Source organism: Takifugu rubripes, chromosome 22, assembly GCF_901000725.2.
Source record: "Takifugu rubripes chromosome 22, fTakRub1.2, whole genome shotgun sequence".
Taxonomy (NCBI): domain Eukaryota; kingdom Metazoa; phylum Chordata; class Actinopteri; order Tetraodontiformes; family Tetraodontidae; genus Takifugu; species Takifugu rubripes.
Window position 1 is genome coordinate 7146416 of NC_042306.1, and position 16631 is coordinate 7163046.

General features: G+C 37.8%; 2 protein-coding genes across 6 annotated transcripts; one reads left to right on the plus strand and one right to left on the minus strand.

Moving 5' to 3' along the window:
* Window positions 1-111: 111 nt before the first annotated feature.
* On the minus strand, window positions 112-8245 carry tgs1 (trimethylguanosine synthase 1). 2 transcript variants are annotated; one of them, XM_029831127.1, is made up of 15 exons: window positions 7946-8245; window positions 7763-7830; window positions 7367-7470; window positions 7189-7279; window positions 7015-7089; window positions 6393-6875; window positions 6080-6203; window positions 5360-5446; window positions 4623-4776; window positions 4023-4314; window positions 3758-3925; window positions 3411-3557; window positions 2697-2913; window positions 2412-2490; window positions 112-2248 (listed from the first exon to the last, which is right to left on the minus strand). In XM_029831127.1, the coding sequence occupies exons 1-15, from the start codon at window positions 8053-8055 to the stop codon at window positions 2135-2137; spliced, it is 2313 nt and encodes a 770-aa protein (XP_029686987.1). In that variant the 5' UTR covers window positions 8056-8245; the 3' UTR covers window positions 112-2134. The 2 variants fall into 2 exon arrangements, with proteins under 2 accessions (XP_029686987.1, XP_029686988.1); XM_029831128.1 differs by having other exon boundaries at window positions 7918-8244.
* A 907-nt stretch (window positions 8246-9152) lies between these two features.
* Window positions 9153-16349, plus strand: tmem68 (transmembrane protein 68). Of its 4 annotated transcripts, XR_965487.2 has the most exons (10): window positions 9155-9333; window positions 9937-10092; window positions 10394-10567; window positions 11581-11680; window positions 12037-12204; window positions 12561-12754; window positions 12960-13020; window positions 13246-13385; window positions 13689-13880; window positions 14421-16349. XR_965487.2 is itself a non-coding variant. In XM_011616346.2 (9 exons), the coding sequence occupies exons 2-9, from the start codon at window positions 10030-10032 to the stop codon at window positions 13791-13793; spliced, it is 915 nt and encodes a 304-aa protein (XP_011614648.1). In that variant the 5' UTR covers window positions 9153-9333; window positions 9937-10029; the 3' UTR covers window positions 13794-16349. The 4 variants fall into 4 exon arrangements, 3 of the variants coding, with proteins under 3 accessions (XP_011614648.1, XP_011614647.1, XP_029687255.1); XM_011616346.2 differs by having other exon boundaries at window positions 9153-9333; window positions 12561-12664; window positions 13689-16349; XM_011616345.2 differs by having other exon boundaries at window positions 13689-16349.
* Window positions 16350-16631: the final 282 nt, after the last annotated feature.

The following is a 16631-nucleotide window of genomic DNA, read 5'->3' on the forward strand; positions in this document are numbered from 1 at the left end:
TAACAGAATCATGTGAAGGAAGAGGAAAGATATCTCCAATACTACTACTACTACTACTACTACTACTAATAATAATAATAATAATAATAAAATAATAATAAGTACATTACATTACCAAGACAATCCTTTAATTCCAGCATCAATAAAATGGCCTATACAAACTTATAGGATGAATAATATTGGTTGCAGAAAGAATTTACAAGTGCAATACTGAAACTAAAAGCACAGAAGAACCATAACTATGACTAACCTCAGTGTTATAGTGACATAAATGGTCTCAAACTACTGATGGAACACAATAACTTGGGAGGCACATAATTAATAATAATAGTAATTTGTATGTACATGTACGTACATGAAAAAATTACTAAAGAGTAATTAAATTTAATCTGCAAAAACAAGAATCTCACTGTTGTGATCAACTAAACACAAAAATATTGTTTTGCAATTATTGCACTATTATTATCTTTCCTCATCCTTCAACATCCTATGAATGTGCAATGTTGGAACCAGAATATTCAGATTGGAATTTGATCCTATGTCTTTGTTCTGGCTTTCTCCCATCACGCAGACACGTTCACAGGAGTTTGCATGTGCTAATGAAACTATTTCTCTAATGTAGGGATATTTCATATATACAAAATCTGAGCCAAAATCTTTTCAAAATTCTGTTCAAGTTGTTTTTACAAAAGATCATCTTGGTGCCTTCAGCACAAACACCGCCAGATTAGAGGAAAAAGTCCTTCTTTCCAAATAAAGAGAAATTTATTTCCACTATAGCAATAGCTCAAACAGGAAAATTATGCTGTGGGGCAAGTGTCCTTAATTGAATGAGGTTGTGAATTACATTAGTTTCCCCATTTTCTAATCTTTCCCCAGTTCTATAATCTGAAAAGTCATCTGCTGCTGTGTGTTCAGGATGACAGACAAACTTATTATTTTATAGTTAGGCTTTAAGAGACACAAATGATTTACCCCACACTAGTATTAAAGCCTCCAATTAGAGTAGTAATTTGAGAAAAAAAAAACCCTCCAGATATTAAATTCTCAAAATGGTCTGGGTTTGTGATCATCTAGTCGAGGAACACTTTTAACTGTTTAGAACCTCAGATTTTTCTTCCTTAAAAGAATGTTTGTTGACTGCATCCAAACTCTGGCTTACATGGTGACATTTGATTGTATTTGTCTTTCTTGGACTGTACTGCAGTATGGTCATCTGCTGTCTGACACTGAATGACACCATGGGTTAAGTCAATGCCTTTTTCTTCCTTAAAATTTTGCCCGACTCTTTTGTTCTTAATGTGTCTGTCTGTCTGTCTGTCTGGGTCACAATTTATTGAAGATTGTATGAGCCCATGGAGCCCAGTAGTGCCACCAAAGTAGGCACCAAATGAACTGGACAAAGGCATAAGAGTGACATTGGCATGCACTTGAGGACTTTAAACAATTTAGTGTCAATACACTAACACATTTCAGTATAGAAAGAAGAAACAGAACTCACATGTTCATCTACATGGACATATTCAAAATTCCAGTTTGACACTTCCTCGGATCATGAGAGAACACATCTAATTAAATAAAACTGACCTGAGGCACTTGTAACTGAAGAGCTTCATTTGAAACATGCAGAACTGATTGTGTTCAGATGAGAATAGAAAAAAGATGAATGACACAATGCTTTTGGACTGAAGGCTACAGGTCCTCATCATGGTAACAGGACTATTAATCTGTTGTGCTCAGTAATCATAGTGGTCAGAATATGGTTTGCTTTTGCACAAAAAAAGACCACTGTCTCATACTTGGACTCTAAAAATGCCAGTAACAATTCCTAGATTACAGATTTATAAAATAAGTGAATATAAAAACATGATCTAAACAGGCCATCCTTAAGATTCAATCTTGTTCCATAAAGTAGGGAACAGTTTGACCATCTTTATCGGCACCGATATAACTTTGTAAAATTAAAGTGTCAATGAGAATTTGTCTAATTATGAATAGATGAGCAAACTACTTTTAAAACATTTATTTACTAACCCATAAAAAAAACAATAAAACATCAATTAAACAAGCTCTAGAGCCCAGAGGCAAAAGAGCATTTGGTCCAGTATTTATAAAAACTACATTTCCAAGATCATCAGTTATCAGACTTTATCAAGCTGCCAAAATAAGCTGTCACAGTCTTCAGCTTGTTGTTCAGGAAGTTCTGCTCCACCTCCACTTTCCCACCTGGTCCAGCCAAAGAGGCTACCTGTTGAGAGATGGAAGGGGAGTAACATGTTCAGAGGAGACTGAAAACATTTCCCTCCAATAAGGGTAAAGAACCCAAAACTTCTGTAGAAAACTTTGTGGAACCATATAATAACACCTAACGGCCACAATCATGTTATGCAACACACCATCAACACACTCACCTGGTCCATGTCTGCATTGCGAGGGAGAAAGTACATGATGTTGTCTGATATCATCTTGGCCAAATGGAAAATTTGAAATGTGGTAAATGTTAAGGAAAACAAATTTGCTGCAGCAGCTTAAAATTTAATGTCATCAGGTCATTGTAGCAAGGCTTCTTACTTTTTTCCTCTCACAGACCAAAACAGCTCCTGCAACTCTGTGACCCTTGAGTAGGAATAGTTAAGAGGGGGACGGATAAGTCTAACCACAGCAACATAAAGCAACAAAAATGCAGCAAAGGATATCCGTCAGGCTCCATCATGGTCTTGATGTCAAAAACATCAGCACTGAGGTATTCAGGCCCTCCCCATGGTGGCGAAAGGAAGACCACGTCACCACGGAGTCGGGGTGCCAGTTGAAGGAAATCCCCTTGGACAAATTCTATTTTGTCAGCAACATTATAAACTCTGGCATTGTGTTGCGCCAAGTTCAACCGTTCTGCATTTATATCAATTGCCAGCACTGCAAAAAAGGGCAAAAATACTGTGTGTGTTTATACAGTATATAACTCTATATACAAACAGTATATATGTTATGTTATATATGTTATAATATCTACCTATCTCACCCTATGTACATATTTATTGATCTTTCCCACCAACCCTTTCTATCTCAATGAATGGATACAGACTTTTTTAATCAACAAATATACAGGTCAAAAATCAGGTCTTCCCATTTCTGAAATTCAAAACCATCGAGGAACATAGAACATAGTAGAATGTTTTCTTTAGGGTCAAGTTAGTTTTCATGGGAAAGGGAAACTTAGGTAATCTGATCACTCTTCCTAGTGTTCAAAATAAACATTTGTGTCATTCTCTCTGGCCATGGCTCTACTTTTACCGACTTTACTGACTGAAGTGTAATTCTGAACTTCTGTTGAATTTATGATTTAAATTTGTCTAGTCCATGGTCGAATTAAATATTTCATACACTGGCAAGATTTTCTTCACAAAGTTCACCTCTTTTGCCAGTTAGGGCAAACTGAATGGCATTTCCTCCGACACCACAGAAGGCATCTATGACCAGCTGAGCGGGACAGAAGCTTTGGTCCACCCTGAGAGCGATGTGCTCAGCAATCCTTTCTGGTGTCACAGAGAACCAGCCCTCTGAAACACACATCAAGGAAGGTCAGTGTAGATTCTTGCTCATCCAGGTCCTGGTTTTCTGGATTACTCAATGTTCCTGGATTTTGAGGAATCAACTTTCAGGTGAATAACTTGTAGGCAAACAGGACATGATCACTTGGGAATCAACAATATTGCTTACAGGGTAGGAGTTACTGGGATGAGTAAAGTGAAATACTGACCTCTGTCCAGTTTAATCCCTTGATCAAAGCGAGAAAACAATCTGTAACGCTGGGCCCAGTACTTAGCCAGCTCTGGTTCAGTTGCCATTTCTGCTGGGACCTGATGTTTCTTCATGTGCTTGCTTTTCTTCCTCTTTTTTGCCTTTTTACCTTCTTTCACTCTCACATCTTCCCACACACACACACACACACATAGATAAACACACTTCATCACTAGAGCAAACCAAGTCAGACTAACTTTGTTCTATTATTCTTCATCACTTACCACTTCTGCCTTCAACTGCATCTAACCGGAGAAAATCAGGAATGTCAAGACATGTTAACTGTCTTCCGGGATGGTCTGTTTCCTGTTGGGGTTGACTCCACATCCTGCAATCTCTATCTTGCCTGTCCTCTCTTTTGGCTTCTGTATTCCCTTCTTTAGCACTCTGCTTTTCTTCTTGAGTAAAACTTGGAGATCTGTCCTCAGCTTCCTGCCTGCTCCCCTCTTCCATTTCTCCTTGCTCAAACAGAGTCATCTGTGAGACACTCCGATTCTCCTCAAGAAACGTTTGAACCTATGAAACAAACATAACAATTACTCCAGAATATTATTGTGCTGAAGTTATTTTTTGCTAGAAAGCATGACTCTCTGATCTACTTGTATTCAGCAAATAATGATCACAAGATAATGTCAAAGTGTCTCTTACAACCTTATTTTGGAGTGCAAGTTCTCCTCTTACTGGTAAATCAAGAAGGCCTAGTCTGTACTCTATCTGAAGGCAAATACCTCACAAAAAGGCTTTGCCACTATATATGATCCATTTGTGTGTAACAATGGTCTAGCCGTGCCAAAATCAACAAATTCCAGGAGCTCCGAGTTTACCTTTGACAGTGTCCTGCTGGTCTGTGTGTTGTCTTCTGCACCTGTTTCATCAAACCTGATGTGTTTTGCGGTCTTGTGTGCTGCTCTTTTTCTCCACCCATGTTTCTGATATTTCTCACCAGCCCTCCTTCTGAAGTGGACCACACTGCTCAAGCTAACAAGAGGACAAGCTTCAGTAATTAGTCACAACTGTTTTAGACATGTTCACCAATTATGGATAGAGCGGATAAGTGCTACTACTTCTAAAGGATCAGCTGTGGCAGTGCTAGTGGTTTAAAATAATCTACTGTATTGGCAAGATTGTAGTTTGCATGTTTAATGCTAAATCAATCAATAAACATTAGAAATAACAACAACTAATATTCAACTCATATGGATGAAGGCATCAGAGCCATCATCGCGTGATACCTGCCAAGCAACCTCTCTATTGTTTATTGTTTCTATATTTGTTCATTTTTTTATTTTTAAGACAGAGCATGAGGAAATTGTGCCAGTCAGGAATGTATTTAGGCAACTGCCCATGTCAACTAGGCCAAAAGCTTGTTCTGTGTAAACTTGTCAACGGATGGAGCAAGTCCAGCTCCATCTCTAAAATATCATTAGTTCACTTCTGTTTTGTGCCAAAATAACAAACAACATATTTTGATATGTTTGCACATGAAATAGTCAGTTTCCATATCCCATGTCACTTCTTTGAACACATCACTGGAACTGCAAAAGAAATCATGAACACTTACAGAGGTTCTGGGTTACGCTTGAGACCCAGCTTTGCCCAGGCTTCCTCTGATGTCAGATTTGGATTTTCCTCCACATCTAGCTCATGACTGTACTCAAAGAAATAACAATATTAATCAGAATAATAGCTTTCACATTGTAGATTTTTTGATAGATTTTGTTTTGGCAGTAGTTCAAAACCCAAGTAATTGAAGAGACTGAATCAGTCATTGCTTATTCACTACAAAAATTGTGTTGATCCATTGCATCTCTTACTTAACGAGTTACAGGCAAATAATTAGAAAGTAACAAATACGGTAAACACTGATGTTGGTGCCTTCTAAAAGTACATGGCTTAACATCACATGAACTTCAGTCTAGATCACAACGCCAAGTCATATTAAGGAGGATTTCTATTTTTAGCGGATCCAAGCAGAAGATGTTTTAATGCAGTCACAGTTTGGTTGAATTAAATTACTTTCTTTTCTTGCATCTGCTTAGTGGAAGAGACTTCAGTAGGATCTCTGATCCACCTGGTTGGAAATAAGACCTCTGTTGCGACACTGATCCATGTTTTGTGTACAGTAATGTTGAAAGATTGTTTATACTTTAGATTTGGACTTTTGACAAAGCATAAACGTTTGTTTGAGGCTTCGAAGCGTAACTGTGGTGCAAAGTGAAATTACCGGCTTTTCTGCAGGGAGAAAAAAGAATCATACACTATACATACAATACAAACTAACCTGCTTTTGCTTTTAGATTGTTTTCCTCCCGGCGGATCATAATCCTCATCTTCACCTTCTCTATTTGGCATTTCAGTCTTTGTGTCAGGCCGTTTGACAGGTACGTTAGTAGCCTGAGGGGATTCTGAGCCGAGACAGGCAATATTTCAATGCGAGAACAGAAAACAATATGCATTTAATCTACTGAACTTCATCAATCTCACAAAATCTTTGACATCCACAAAAAACTCATCTTTACCACACTTACTGTGTGAGTTGTTGGATGTGTGAAAGTTCTACAAACTGTAAAACAAAGATACCAGACACACATTACCTGACTGCTGAGGCCCGTTGTGCTGGGATGAGGGAGCTGGTTTCTCGCTATTGTTTCCACCATCATGAGGAGGATCTAAGCCACAAACTTCTTGGTTCTGACTTATTTCTAATGTGCAGTTCTCACCAAACAAGTGATTCAAAGCCTTGACATCATCCTGGGGAGCACTGACTTCTTCTCTCTGTCGCTGCTCGATTCGTTCTCTCCATTTTTCTGGGTTGGCTACACTGCAGCTGTTTATCACAACTGATGCTGCTTCTTCATTAGTGTCCACAGCGGAGACAAAATCATCAGTAGTCCAACCCTGTCCCACCCAGTATGTGTACTGCTCCCAGTATGAATAGTAAGTCTCTGCCACATGCTTGTCCCAGTCAAGCTTCAAGTCATTCCATGGAGCACTCACTATTTCTTGATTGTCAGTCAAGAACATCTCAGGATGTTTTTCCAGCCAGCTGCTCCAGAGAAGAGATTCTCTATGTCGAGCTACATGAGAAACAAATGAAAACCTGAACCTTAAAATGGTGACATTAACTAGTTATTCTTGACCTACTGTGTCTGGTGGTAAGATTCTGATGTGTTTATTTGTAGAAAAGTGAATATACGTGTATTTCTGCTTTCTTACCCCAGTAGGTTTCCCAGCCACAATCTTGGATCTTGGATCTTGGTCCTTCTGATTGGGGACCTGTTTTTGTCTCATCTAGTGCATTTAAAAAATTAAACAATAAACATGTCAACCTGTTTACTACATTGATACCTGAAAATCCATGATGTAATAACAAAAGTTGTATCATATTACCTTCAATATCGAATTGTAGATCACCATTTTCCTCTCCATCCTCATCCATTGACATATAATATGTAGAACACCCCCTCTTTTCTTGTCTTGACTGTCAGAAGGCCAAAAAAATTACATACATTTGATTTAAATGGACATAAATGAATGTTCGACCCCCCCAAAAAAACTTCCCACTTACAGTTCTCCTGTAGTCAGAGGTGCTGGCAAAGGCCAGAGGCAGACCCATACTGGTCATTAACAGAGCCTCTTCGTCAAAAACTTCCTCTTCTTCATTGTCTTCATCTGCAAGTATCAAAGAATAGTCAAAATAGAATCACAAATCCAAACTTTTGACCTTCTTTCCATTCCGAGTATTTCTATATCTGCACCTGTCAAAGACGTTTATTAAAAATTGCAATTGTCTCTCCTTGTCCCTGCGTTTTTAATACTTCAGCTCTTACGAGAATTGCTCTTTCCATGTGATCCCATCGACACGTCCCAGATACAGTACGAGCTATTATTTAACGGTCACTGTATAATCTACTCTTTATACATATCATCTCTCTTTATACATGTACTGTATTGCAAAACTTACCATGTCCATCAGAGTCCGAAAGCTCGATTGTGATTAGTCTATTATCAGAACGATATAAATCTCGATCTCTAAACAAAAGCAGAGAAAATAGGGCCCGGAAATTACAAGTTTATTTTGAATATTCAATATTATATTGAATATAAATTGGCATTTACATCTATTTAGTCATTAATAGAGGCTCACTGATAGAAGGCTCTGGAGCAGCGACAGTGAATGACCTGGTCCTCCGGTTCACCTGAGTTATTCTTACTGAAGAAGATATCCGCAACCACCGTCATACTACTCTCCAGCATAATTACACTGCCTCCTGACCCTTCGTGTCAAAATCACTGAAGAAGTCAGGTTTAAATCTGAAATCGAGTGATGGAAAATTGTCTGCGAGAATTCCTATTTCTTTTACACGATCACAGTTTTACTTTTGCTTCCTACTTTTCTTCTTCTTCTTCTTCTTCTTCTTCTTCTTCTTCTTCTTCTTCTTCTTCTTCTTCTTCTTCTTCTTCTTCTTCTTCTTCTTCTTCTTCTTCTTCTTCTTCTTCTTCTTCTTCTTCTTCTTCTTCTTCTTCTTCTTCTTCTTCTTCTTCTTCTTCTGTTTAAGACTCGCTTGCACGCCACCTATTGTACATAAGCTCAAACATCACGGGTAAAATATCAGGTTTACTTGTTTGCATTTTAAGATTAAGAAAGTGTTTCTGAATCATATCGGAGAAATGGGAGAAAATGAATCACTCTAGTAATATCAAAGGGCTTTCAGGAAAGGCAGATCGGTAATGGACCCAATTACTCACTTGGAATCAGATATCAGAAAAGCACAAACATGGAAATAGTGGCTGCTGTCTTTTTGGAGGTAGTGAAAGCTTGTGATCTTTTATGCAAAGAAGTAGCCATTTGTGTGTGTGTGTGTGTGTGTGTGTGTGTGTGTGTGTGTGTGTGTGTGTGTGTGTGTACATAGGGGTCACTCAAATGGGAGGCAGGATCTTTTATATGAAATATTAAAGTTTGTTTGGATAACAGCTTATGTTGGAGTGCATGGAAATATAGTGGCAACTAAATATGCAAAACAGGCTTTAAGGGGAGACATGGTATTAATTGCAACAACTGCGCAGAACAAGAAATGAACTAAAGAAACAATGGCAAAACCAATGGAGTAATGGAAATAGATAGATAGATAGATAGATAGATAGATAGATAGATAGATAGATAGATAGATAGATAGATAGATAGATAGATAGATAGATAGATAGATAGATAGATAGATAGATAGATAGATAGATAGATAGATAGATAGACAAACATTATCACAATTGACCACGAGGTGGCAGCTATGCACTATCATAGTTTGCTGCCACCGCGTAGAAAATCAAAGAGAAAAAGGAGAAGAAGAAGGATCTATTTCTAGTGTGGAACGTATCTGTTAGTGCGGTTGTTTAAGGGATCCTCAATCACCTTAGCACACGAATGTGTCGCATTCAAAACATTCCGAAGCAGAGAAGACGTTCAGCTTTTAGAAGATATATGCATATATAGCGACTGCTTCTGTCGTGACACTGTGTTGCTGTTTTCAGGCTTGAAAGGTAATTTTCAGTTGTAGTTTTTTGATAGCGATGGTAATATTGACATTTGGTAAATGTTATCGTTGTGCTCAGTAAACGTTAGTTACGTATGCCCAATTATTAATATTATTAGTATACTATTCCTTGGTATCTTTCAACATTAAACATGTTAAGTGCGACTTCCTTTCATTATAAAGAAACAAAATTAAGTACAGTAGGTCCAATTTGTTAATTCTGATATGTAATTTTCATCGTCTCGTATCTAGGATCTGTATACAGTGTTACAGAATCGGCTATGCAAATGTTCCGTTTTAAACAAGCCTGCCCACCTGCTTGTCAATAACAGTTTATCTACAACTCCAATAAATTGAATCATGTTTTACTTCTATCATGTCAGAATCCAAAATATTTTGTTTTGACTTGCAGTAGAATATGAGGTTAAAAAATGTACCATAATAGAGCAAGCAAACATTCTTAATTTCATTATAATTCAGAGATAGTATCTCTCTTCCTAATGAAATACACAATAATAACTGATATTTAAATTTAAATGACGGCAATAATAATCATGTACAAGTACAGTATTCAGTGGTGCTTCATCCCCTTCTATTAATTTGTGTTTAGCAGCAGATGCTGTCGATGCCAAGTGATTCCCTTGCTTTCTTTGTCTAACGGGATTGTGCCATGAAGTGTTTGATTTGTGGCTGACAGCAGGACATGATGCCACACACTGACAACCAGTCCTGCTTTGTTCAAGCAGAGGACACTGTCTCTTTCCTGGTATGACCCCTGTATATTTTTGTCTGATGCACTCAGTCGTAGAGGACATTGGGAACTGTTATTGACAACATTTTTAAACCACACATTTATGAGGCTGATGTGTGGTTTAAAAATGTTCTGTAAGAGTCAAGTAATGACTAAACCTGATCTTTATCCATCATCTGATTGGCCAGTTAGTTAATTAACACAGTCTAGAACTGATTGATGTGCATTAATAGAAATTGAAAATAATCTCTCTTTTTTACTTTTTATGGATGGAATGTTCTGAAATTAATTAATTAGGCTTTTTTTTCATCCACAGGTTTGTGTGTATCATACCTTGGAGGATTGGGCTGGCCTTAACCAGATAGAGGATTATCTGAATTACCTGGAATACCTCCTGTGGGTCTTCACCCCTTTGGCCATCGTATTCATCTTGCCTTTCCTCATCGTCATTTTACTCTATCTTTCTATACTCTTCCTGTATGTCTATAAGGTACACAAACATTCTGCCATTTCTGATTCTACTTAGCAGTTAACAAATTTACCATTTGTAGAGGACATAGAATTTCTTATACAAACATGTAGATGCTTCTAGAGATTTTTTCCAGCCTGAATTTGAATATGTACAGATGTTACATAGAATTCAAAATTAACAAATACTTCCAAATGCCTCAGAATTTTAATTTAACCACGTTCATATTTTTAATATCCATTTGTAATATGTTTTCTGTCTAGATGGTTAAACCACCCCAACACACCAAAAAAAAAAAAAAAAACCTAACTCATTGAAACATTTGGTATTTTAAAGTAAACATAAATAAAACAATCAATCAATGTTTATTTATATAGCATCTGTTACAATCAAACTTGTTTTTAGGTGCTTTACAGAATCCCAGGGCTTGACCCCCAACAAGCAACAGTAGCAAGGAAAAACTCCCCTTTAACAGAAAGAAACCTTGAGCAGGACCAGGCTTATGTAGAGGGACCCTCCTGCTGATGGCCGGGAATAGCATTACAATATGCTACTGCCATCAAACATTGATAAATTTTAAAAAATGGGGAAATAACATTTTTTCCCCGAATACCTCACTCCAAGTAAACAAATGCCTGTGAATCAGCATGATCCCTGATCAAACTTTGCTTGGCTGAGCTTTGTTCTTTGGCGATAACATTTAGCTATATTATGATTCAAATAGTTTTTCAGTGGGCTGTAACTAAAGCAAGCTTTTCACAAGCTATTGTTTCTGTAAATATGCATTCTTGTCAGCTTTCCAAACTTTAAACTTTCTTGACTGCAATTCTATGGTGTATGTATATGTATCTGTTCCTAAACAAAACTGTTATCTAAATAAGGTAGCTAATAGGACTGCGCAGGCACTGGAAACATTTCAGCCTGCATTATCATAGTAAGAAGCTTCTTGTGACTGAGATGCAATTGGAAAGGTGGAAAATATGTAGATTTGATGGGAGTTATTTCATCTTTCCTTACGTTTTTTTTTATTACAGAGAAAGAACCAGTTGAGGGAAGCCTACAGTAACAATCTATGGGATGGCGCTAGGAAGACCCTTGCTACTTTGTGGGATGGTCATGGAGCCATATGGCATGGTAATGCACCACAGGCGTCAATCATTTAGGATATGTGGACTTATTTCAACAGGCAGTCGAGAGGAAATGATCGTCTCATTTATTAGATTTTTCAGTGTGGCACAACATTGGATAAGACTGGTATATTCCAGTAATTGTCATAAATATTTGGTCACTATTTTTGCTGGTCAGAAATATAGACTATGTATTAACAATGCTGAATATTTCACATGTTGCAACATTTCTGATTTACTGAAGGGTGAGTTTGAAAAATGTATTGCTGTTGACGCTGTCAGATCAAAGGTTTTCAGATTTTTTTCCTGTCAAAGGTACTGCTACAGGATTCTAATGGTATGCTACATTGAACTCTTTTCCAGGCTATGAGATTCACGGAATAGAGAAGATACCAGACACAGGACCAGCACTGATAGTCTATTACCATGGAGCCATTCCCATTGACTACTATTACTTTCTGGCAAATGTTATTATTCAGAAAGGACGAACCTGCCACTCTGTAGGTGACCACTTCCTCTTTAAGATACCAGGTTTGTTTTTCCATACTGCCAAAAAGATTTCCTTTGCCAGGTTTTTTTTTTTCTTGGTTTAATGTTTAATTTGATTTTTGTCATATCATGCAAGATTATTCAAACTGAAATGGACTGGAGTCAACATTTGCAACACTTGCAAACATTCAAAGCTAACCACACCCAAACTTTGGGTACTTTCTGTTCAGCAACACCAGTAAATAATAAGTTTATTTATATGTGCCATTATGTGTTTGTTTATATTTTATTACATCAGCCTATTTACAGGGGATAAATCTGAGACCTCACTAATGTCCAAGATCCAGGAAAGCAACAGCTTATTGATATATGTATGTTATTTTCCTCTGTTTGATCAGGCTTCAAGTTACTGTTGGAGGTGTTCAGTGTAATTCACGGTCCCCAAGAGGAGTGTGTCCGAGCATTAAGGAATGGACACCTGTTGGGGATTTCTCCAGGAGGGGTACGGGAAGCGCTCTTCAGTGATGAGACTTACCCTCTTCTATGGGGCAAACGCAAAGGTTTTGCCCAGGTTGCCATTGACTCTCAAGTGGTGTGTGTAATATATATATATTTCCATTTGAAATCTGTTACTCGTTGGTACAGTCACAGCTCTTATCAAAGTGCCACTGCAGATTAATATGGTAAATTCATGTTAATAATGTTATTCTCCTAAACTACATGTAGAGTTCAACTATTTTGAGTCATGTTAAATAATCCTCCCTTCCTCACCAACATTGTGACTCTTCTGCTTTCAGCCAGTCATTCCAATGTTTACTCAGAATGTGCGGGAAGGCTTCAGATCTCTGGGAACACTCCGTAAGTTACTGTCATTAGGAAACTGCTAACATTTCTGACATTGGTATATATACAGTGTATGTATTTTTTCTTTGGGGGTGGGGATTGTTGGTATATTTGCAGGAACCATTATAATATATGAGCGACATATGCTTTCTTTCAATATTATCTGCAAGTGGCACATAATCTTCCACAGTTTTACGCTAGCTTTGCATAAAACTCCCTCTCACCGGTCTTCACATGTAGGATTTTTTCGTTGGGTGTACGAGAAGTTCCGTCTCCCCATCGCTCCAGTTTATGGTGGCTTTCCTGTGAAGTTTCGAACCTTCCTCGGTGATCCCATCCTCTATGACCCCAACATAAACGCTACAGACTTGGCAGAGAAAGTGAGTGTGCCAAAGCTGCTGTATTGCTAAGAATTTCCTTGCACAGTGGATATTTTGGAGAAGCAATCATGTTTCTTCTAACAAAATGAGCAACAAGATCATGTAAAGAAATAACGAAAAATATAAACTTCTAGTTTTACTTATAGTTCATATCATTATTGGAGATTTGTCTGATAAAACGTATGTCAGTTTACAACAGTGTAACATTCATGTCAGAGTTGTTCTTGTTGGCAAACAGTGAACAGCCTATAAAATGATATGTGATAATTGAATTCTAAATATAATTAAAATATCGTTGCGCAGGTGAAGCAGGCAGTCCAGTCTTTGATAGACCAGCACCAACAGATCCCAGGGACCATCATGAGAGCTCTGTTGGAAAGATTCCACACCAGAATCAAAAATCATTAACATCAGCAGTTCAATGGCACACAGGGAGTGTCCAGCATGGGAATGAGAAGACGTATCGCATGACCCTGGTGGATAGACGTTATGCAGGTTTGATGGCTGAACATTTTTGGAATATTTGCTTAGCTTTTTTTAACACTGGCTAATACTGCTGATGCTTAGTTACAGGCACTATATGTCCTTTTTATGTTGTCTTCATTATCATAGAGTGGTTCTCAGTATGACCTTAAAGTTTTAGTTCCAAAATGCATATATATAGGCTCCCATTATAGGTATCTTGTATTATACTGTGTTTTTGAATTTGAGTCGATACAGTGTACTTCAGCGGCCAATTTAATTTAAAGAATCATTTATTGATGCAATTGTAGGTTGTGCGTGATCTAATTGAAAGATGGACCAAATGTGATCAGAACTTCATCTTTCAGGGGTTTTGTATGAATGTTTTAACTTTATCTGTTGTGACAGCATAAATTAGGAAACTTTTTCCAAGCATGTTAACCCTAACTTGGCTGTCTTTACAATCAATACTTTTATAATATATAATAATATCTTCCCTCAGAGTGAGAGTTTGCTTTGTGATGAGCACCTGTGAATTTCTATGCTTCATCCTCCTCGCTGCATGTTTTTCAGCTCCCCAGAGACCACAGGCGGTGATACGAGCTAACAACTCTGTCCAAATCCAACTTCCAACATCCGTATTCATGTTTAGTTCTAGCTTTCAAAGTGTAAAAATATTCATCTAATGTAACCTGAGGATCTTTTCATCCCACTCTGAAATCATCTGTGAGTCAGACATTCCATCATGATTAATCCTCTTAAACATACCAGTTACCCCACCTGCTCTGTGCCTTCATTAAAAGTTTGACTGTCTTCTTACATTATGGAAGACGCCGTCTGGTTCTTTGATCCCATCCCTGTCAATATTAATTGTTCCTTTGAAAAGATTTTTGGCTTTTTCTTTAAAATTAAGAGGTCAGCATTTTCCACAGGGAGCCTCCAGATGGCCTTCCACCCATTTGTAACCCACCCATCCATGTTTATACTATAATATTAACATTTACAGTAACTGTCCATTAAACTTGACAATTGCTGGATCAACTGATTAATTAGTGCTGCCTCATATTTGTTTGCATTTTTTTGTTTAAAAAAATGATATATTTTGTCCAAACCCCAGAGATGTTCAATTGGTTGTAAAGATCTCCTCAATATTGAGTTCATTTTACAAGGTGTTTGAAAAGTTTTCAGCAATATTAGATCACCAGGGCTTGTTGCTTTTTTTTTGGTAGTTTCAATGTTCTCATCCACGTCCTTTACATTCTCCATTCTGCTGTCACCTTGGATAGTGACCTGTTTAAGCTTTGATTGCACAACTGCTTCTGCGCTTTTCTTTTATGCCTTTATAAACCTGTACGTATATTTCTATGGAAAAAAATACACCAGTTTTGTTAGGACCTTAGTTTGATCAGGACCCAAATGCAGACAAGAACCAGTCAACTAGGTCTCACAAAAGGCTTTATTGGAACCAAAAGAAGCCTCGAACAAAGTGGGGGGAAGATCCTGCTCGTTCCTTTTCCATAGGAGGGAGGCATGGTGACCTTAAGCAGAGAATAAAAACAATTATAACTCCTGAATCTCAAACAAGAGGGCAAGGAACTGAGTCCACATTTACCACAACATTGATGAGATCAGGTACTGGCGAACCCGGAGCCCAGGCCTAAATAGCCAGTTGATTAGCAATAGGCAGCAGTTGTGACTGTCATCAGGAACAGCTGCAGGAAAGTAGCTCCACCACGCCCCCTGGACTAAGAACAGAGCAGGAACAGGGAAAACAACAAGAACACCAAACACCACCCAGAATCCTGACAAGTTTAGAGACGAAATATTGAAATGTTGTTGCTTAATGGTGCAATATACAGTTTATTTAGATCACAGTGTGAAGTTACAGCAAAAAAGGTCTATTGGTTGTTCAAATAAATTATGTGAAGCAATATTATCTAAAATTTTTGACACTTATTGTAACTAAGATTTCCGGTTTGGATGTGACCTTTGGCGTGTGTGTGTAGCCTTGTCTGTGTATGTGGAGACTTGGGATTCATCGGTCACTCTAGATACAGTAATTGTCGAAGTTACAGTGTGTATCTGATAGTCTAGCATCCGCTGTTATGGCTACCCCGTCACACTGTGTTTGTAATGTTTATTGATCAATTATTGGTTCTTTCTCTGGCTGAGTTATTAACAATTGTAAATTAAGTATATATTATATCAGATGTGATTTAGAATTCAATGAGACTGTAAATGTTTAGGATTAAATGCTTAACTTTATTCTGCCTATCATGTCTTTCTGAGAAACCTCTAAAACAGCATGTTCTGAGTCATGTAAAACTAGAGACTTATTTATTGTGATTGCCTTTAATCATGTTGATGTTGCCCATTTGAAGGCAGATCTATTTGCATTTTTGAATTTTTCAACTGAACATCAGTGTTGCACTTGTATATATATCTGTAAATATACATACATATATACCTACATCAAACTGTTAATAAATCTATTTTATTAAATACATTTCTAGTGAATTTGTCAGCCTCACAATCCACACCTCACTCGTCCCCTGGTACTATTGCCTCCACCGCCACCTCCACCAGAAGATGATCATCCCGCCCACCCCACACTCACTCTTTGACCCTCTCCCCTCAGGCAGGCGGTTGCAGAGTATCCAGAGCAGAATCACTGGACAGGAAAGACTTCTTATGTTATTAATGTATTTGCATGATCTCTGCCTAGTCTCTCTTCTACCTGTCCTCCCCCTTCTCCTCCCTCTCTACCCTGCCAGGCATCAGCAG

What these genes read in the sequence shown, in the direction of transcription:
- tgs1 (XM_029831127.1), bottom strand. Translation starts at nt 8,055, where the DNA reads ATGCTGGAGAGTAGTATGACGGTGGTTGCGGATATCTTCTTCAGTAAG. An exon ending in TGCTCCAGAGCCTTCTATCA is followed by an intron (nt 7,831 to 7,945) that starts GTGAGCCTCTAT and finishes GCTTTTGTTTAG; the next exon opens with AGATCGAGATTTATATCGTT. An exon ending in TTCGGACTCTGATGGACATG is followed by an intron (nt 7,471 to 7,762) that starts GTAAGTTTTGCA and finishes TGATACTTGCAG; the next exon opens with ATGAAGACAATGAAGAAGAG.
- tmem68 (XM_011616345.2), top strand. Translation starts at nt 10,030, where the DNA reads ATGATGCCACACACTGACAACCAGTCCTGCTTTGTTCAAGCAGAGGAC. An exon ending in CAGATCTCTGGGAACACTCC is followed by an intron (nt 13,021 to 13,245) that starts GTAAGTTACTGT and finishes CTTCACATGTAG; the next exon opens with GATTTTTTCGTTGGGTGTAC. An exon ending in CTACAGACTTGGCAGAGAAA is followed by an intron (nt 13,386 to 13,688) that starts GTGAGTGTGCCA and finishes ATCGTTGCGCAG; the next exon opens with GTGAAGCAGGCAGTCCAGTC.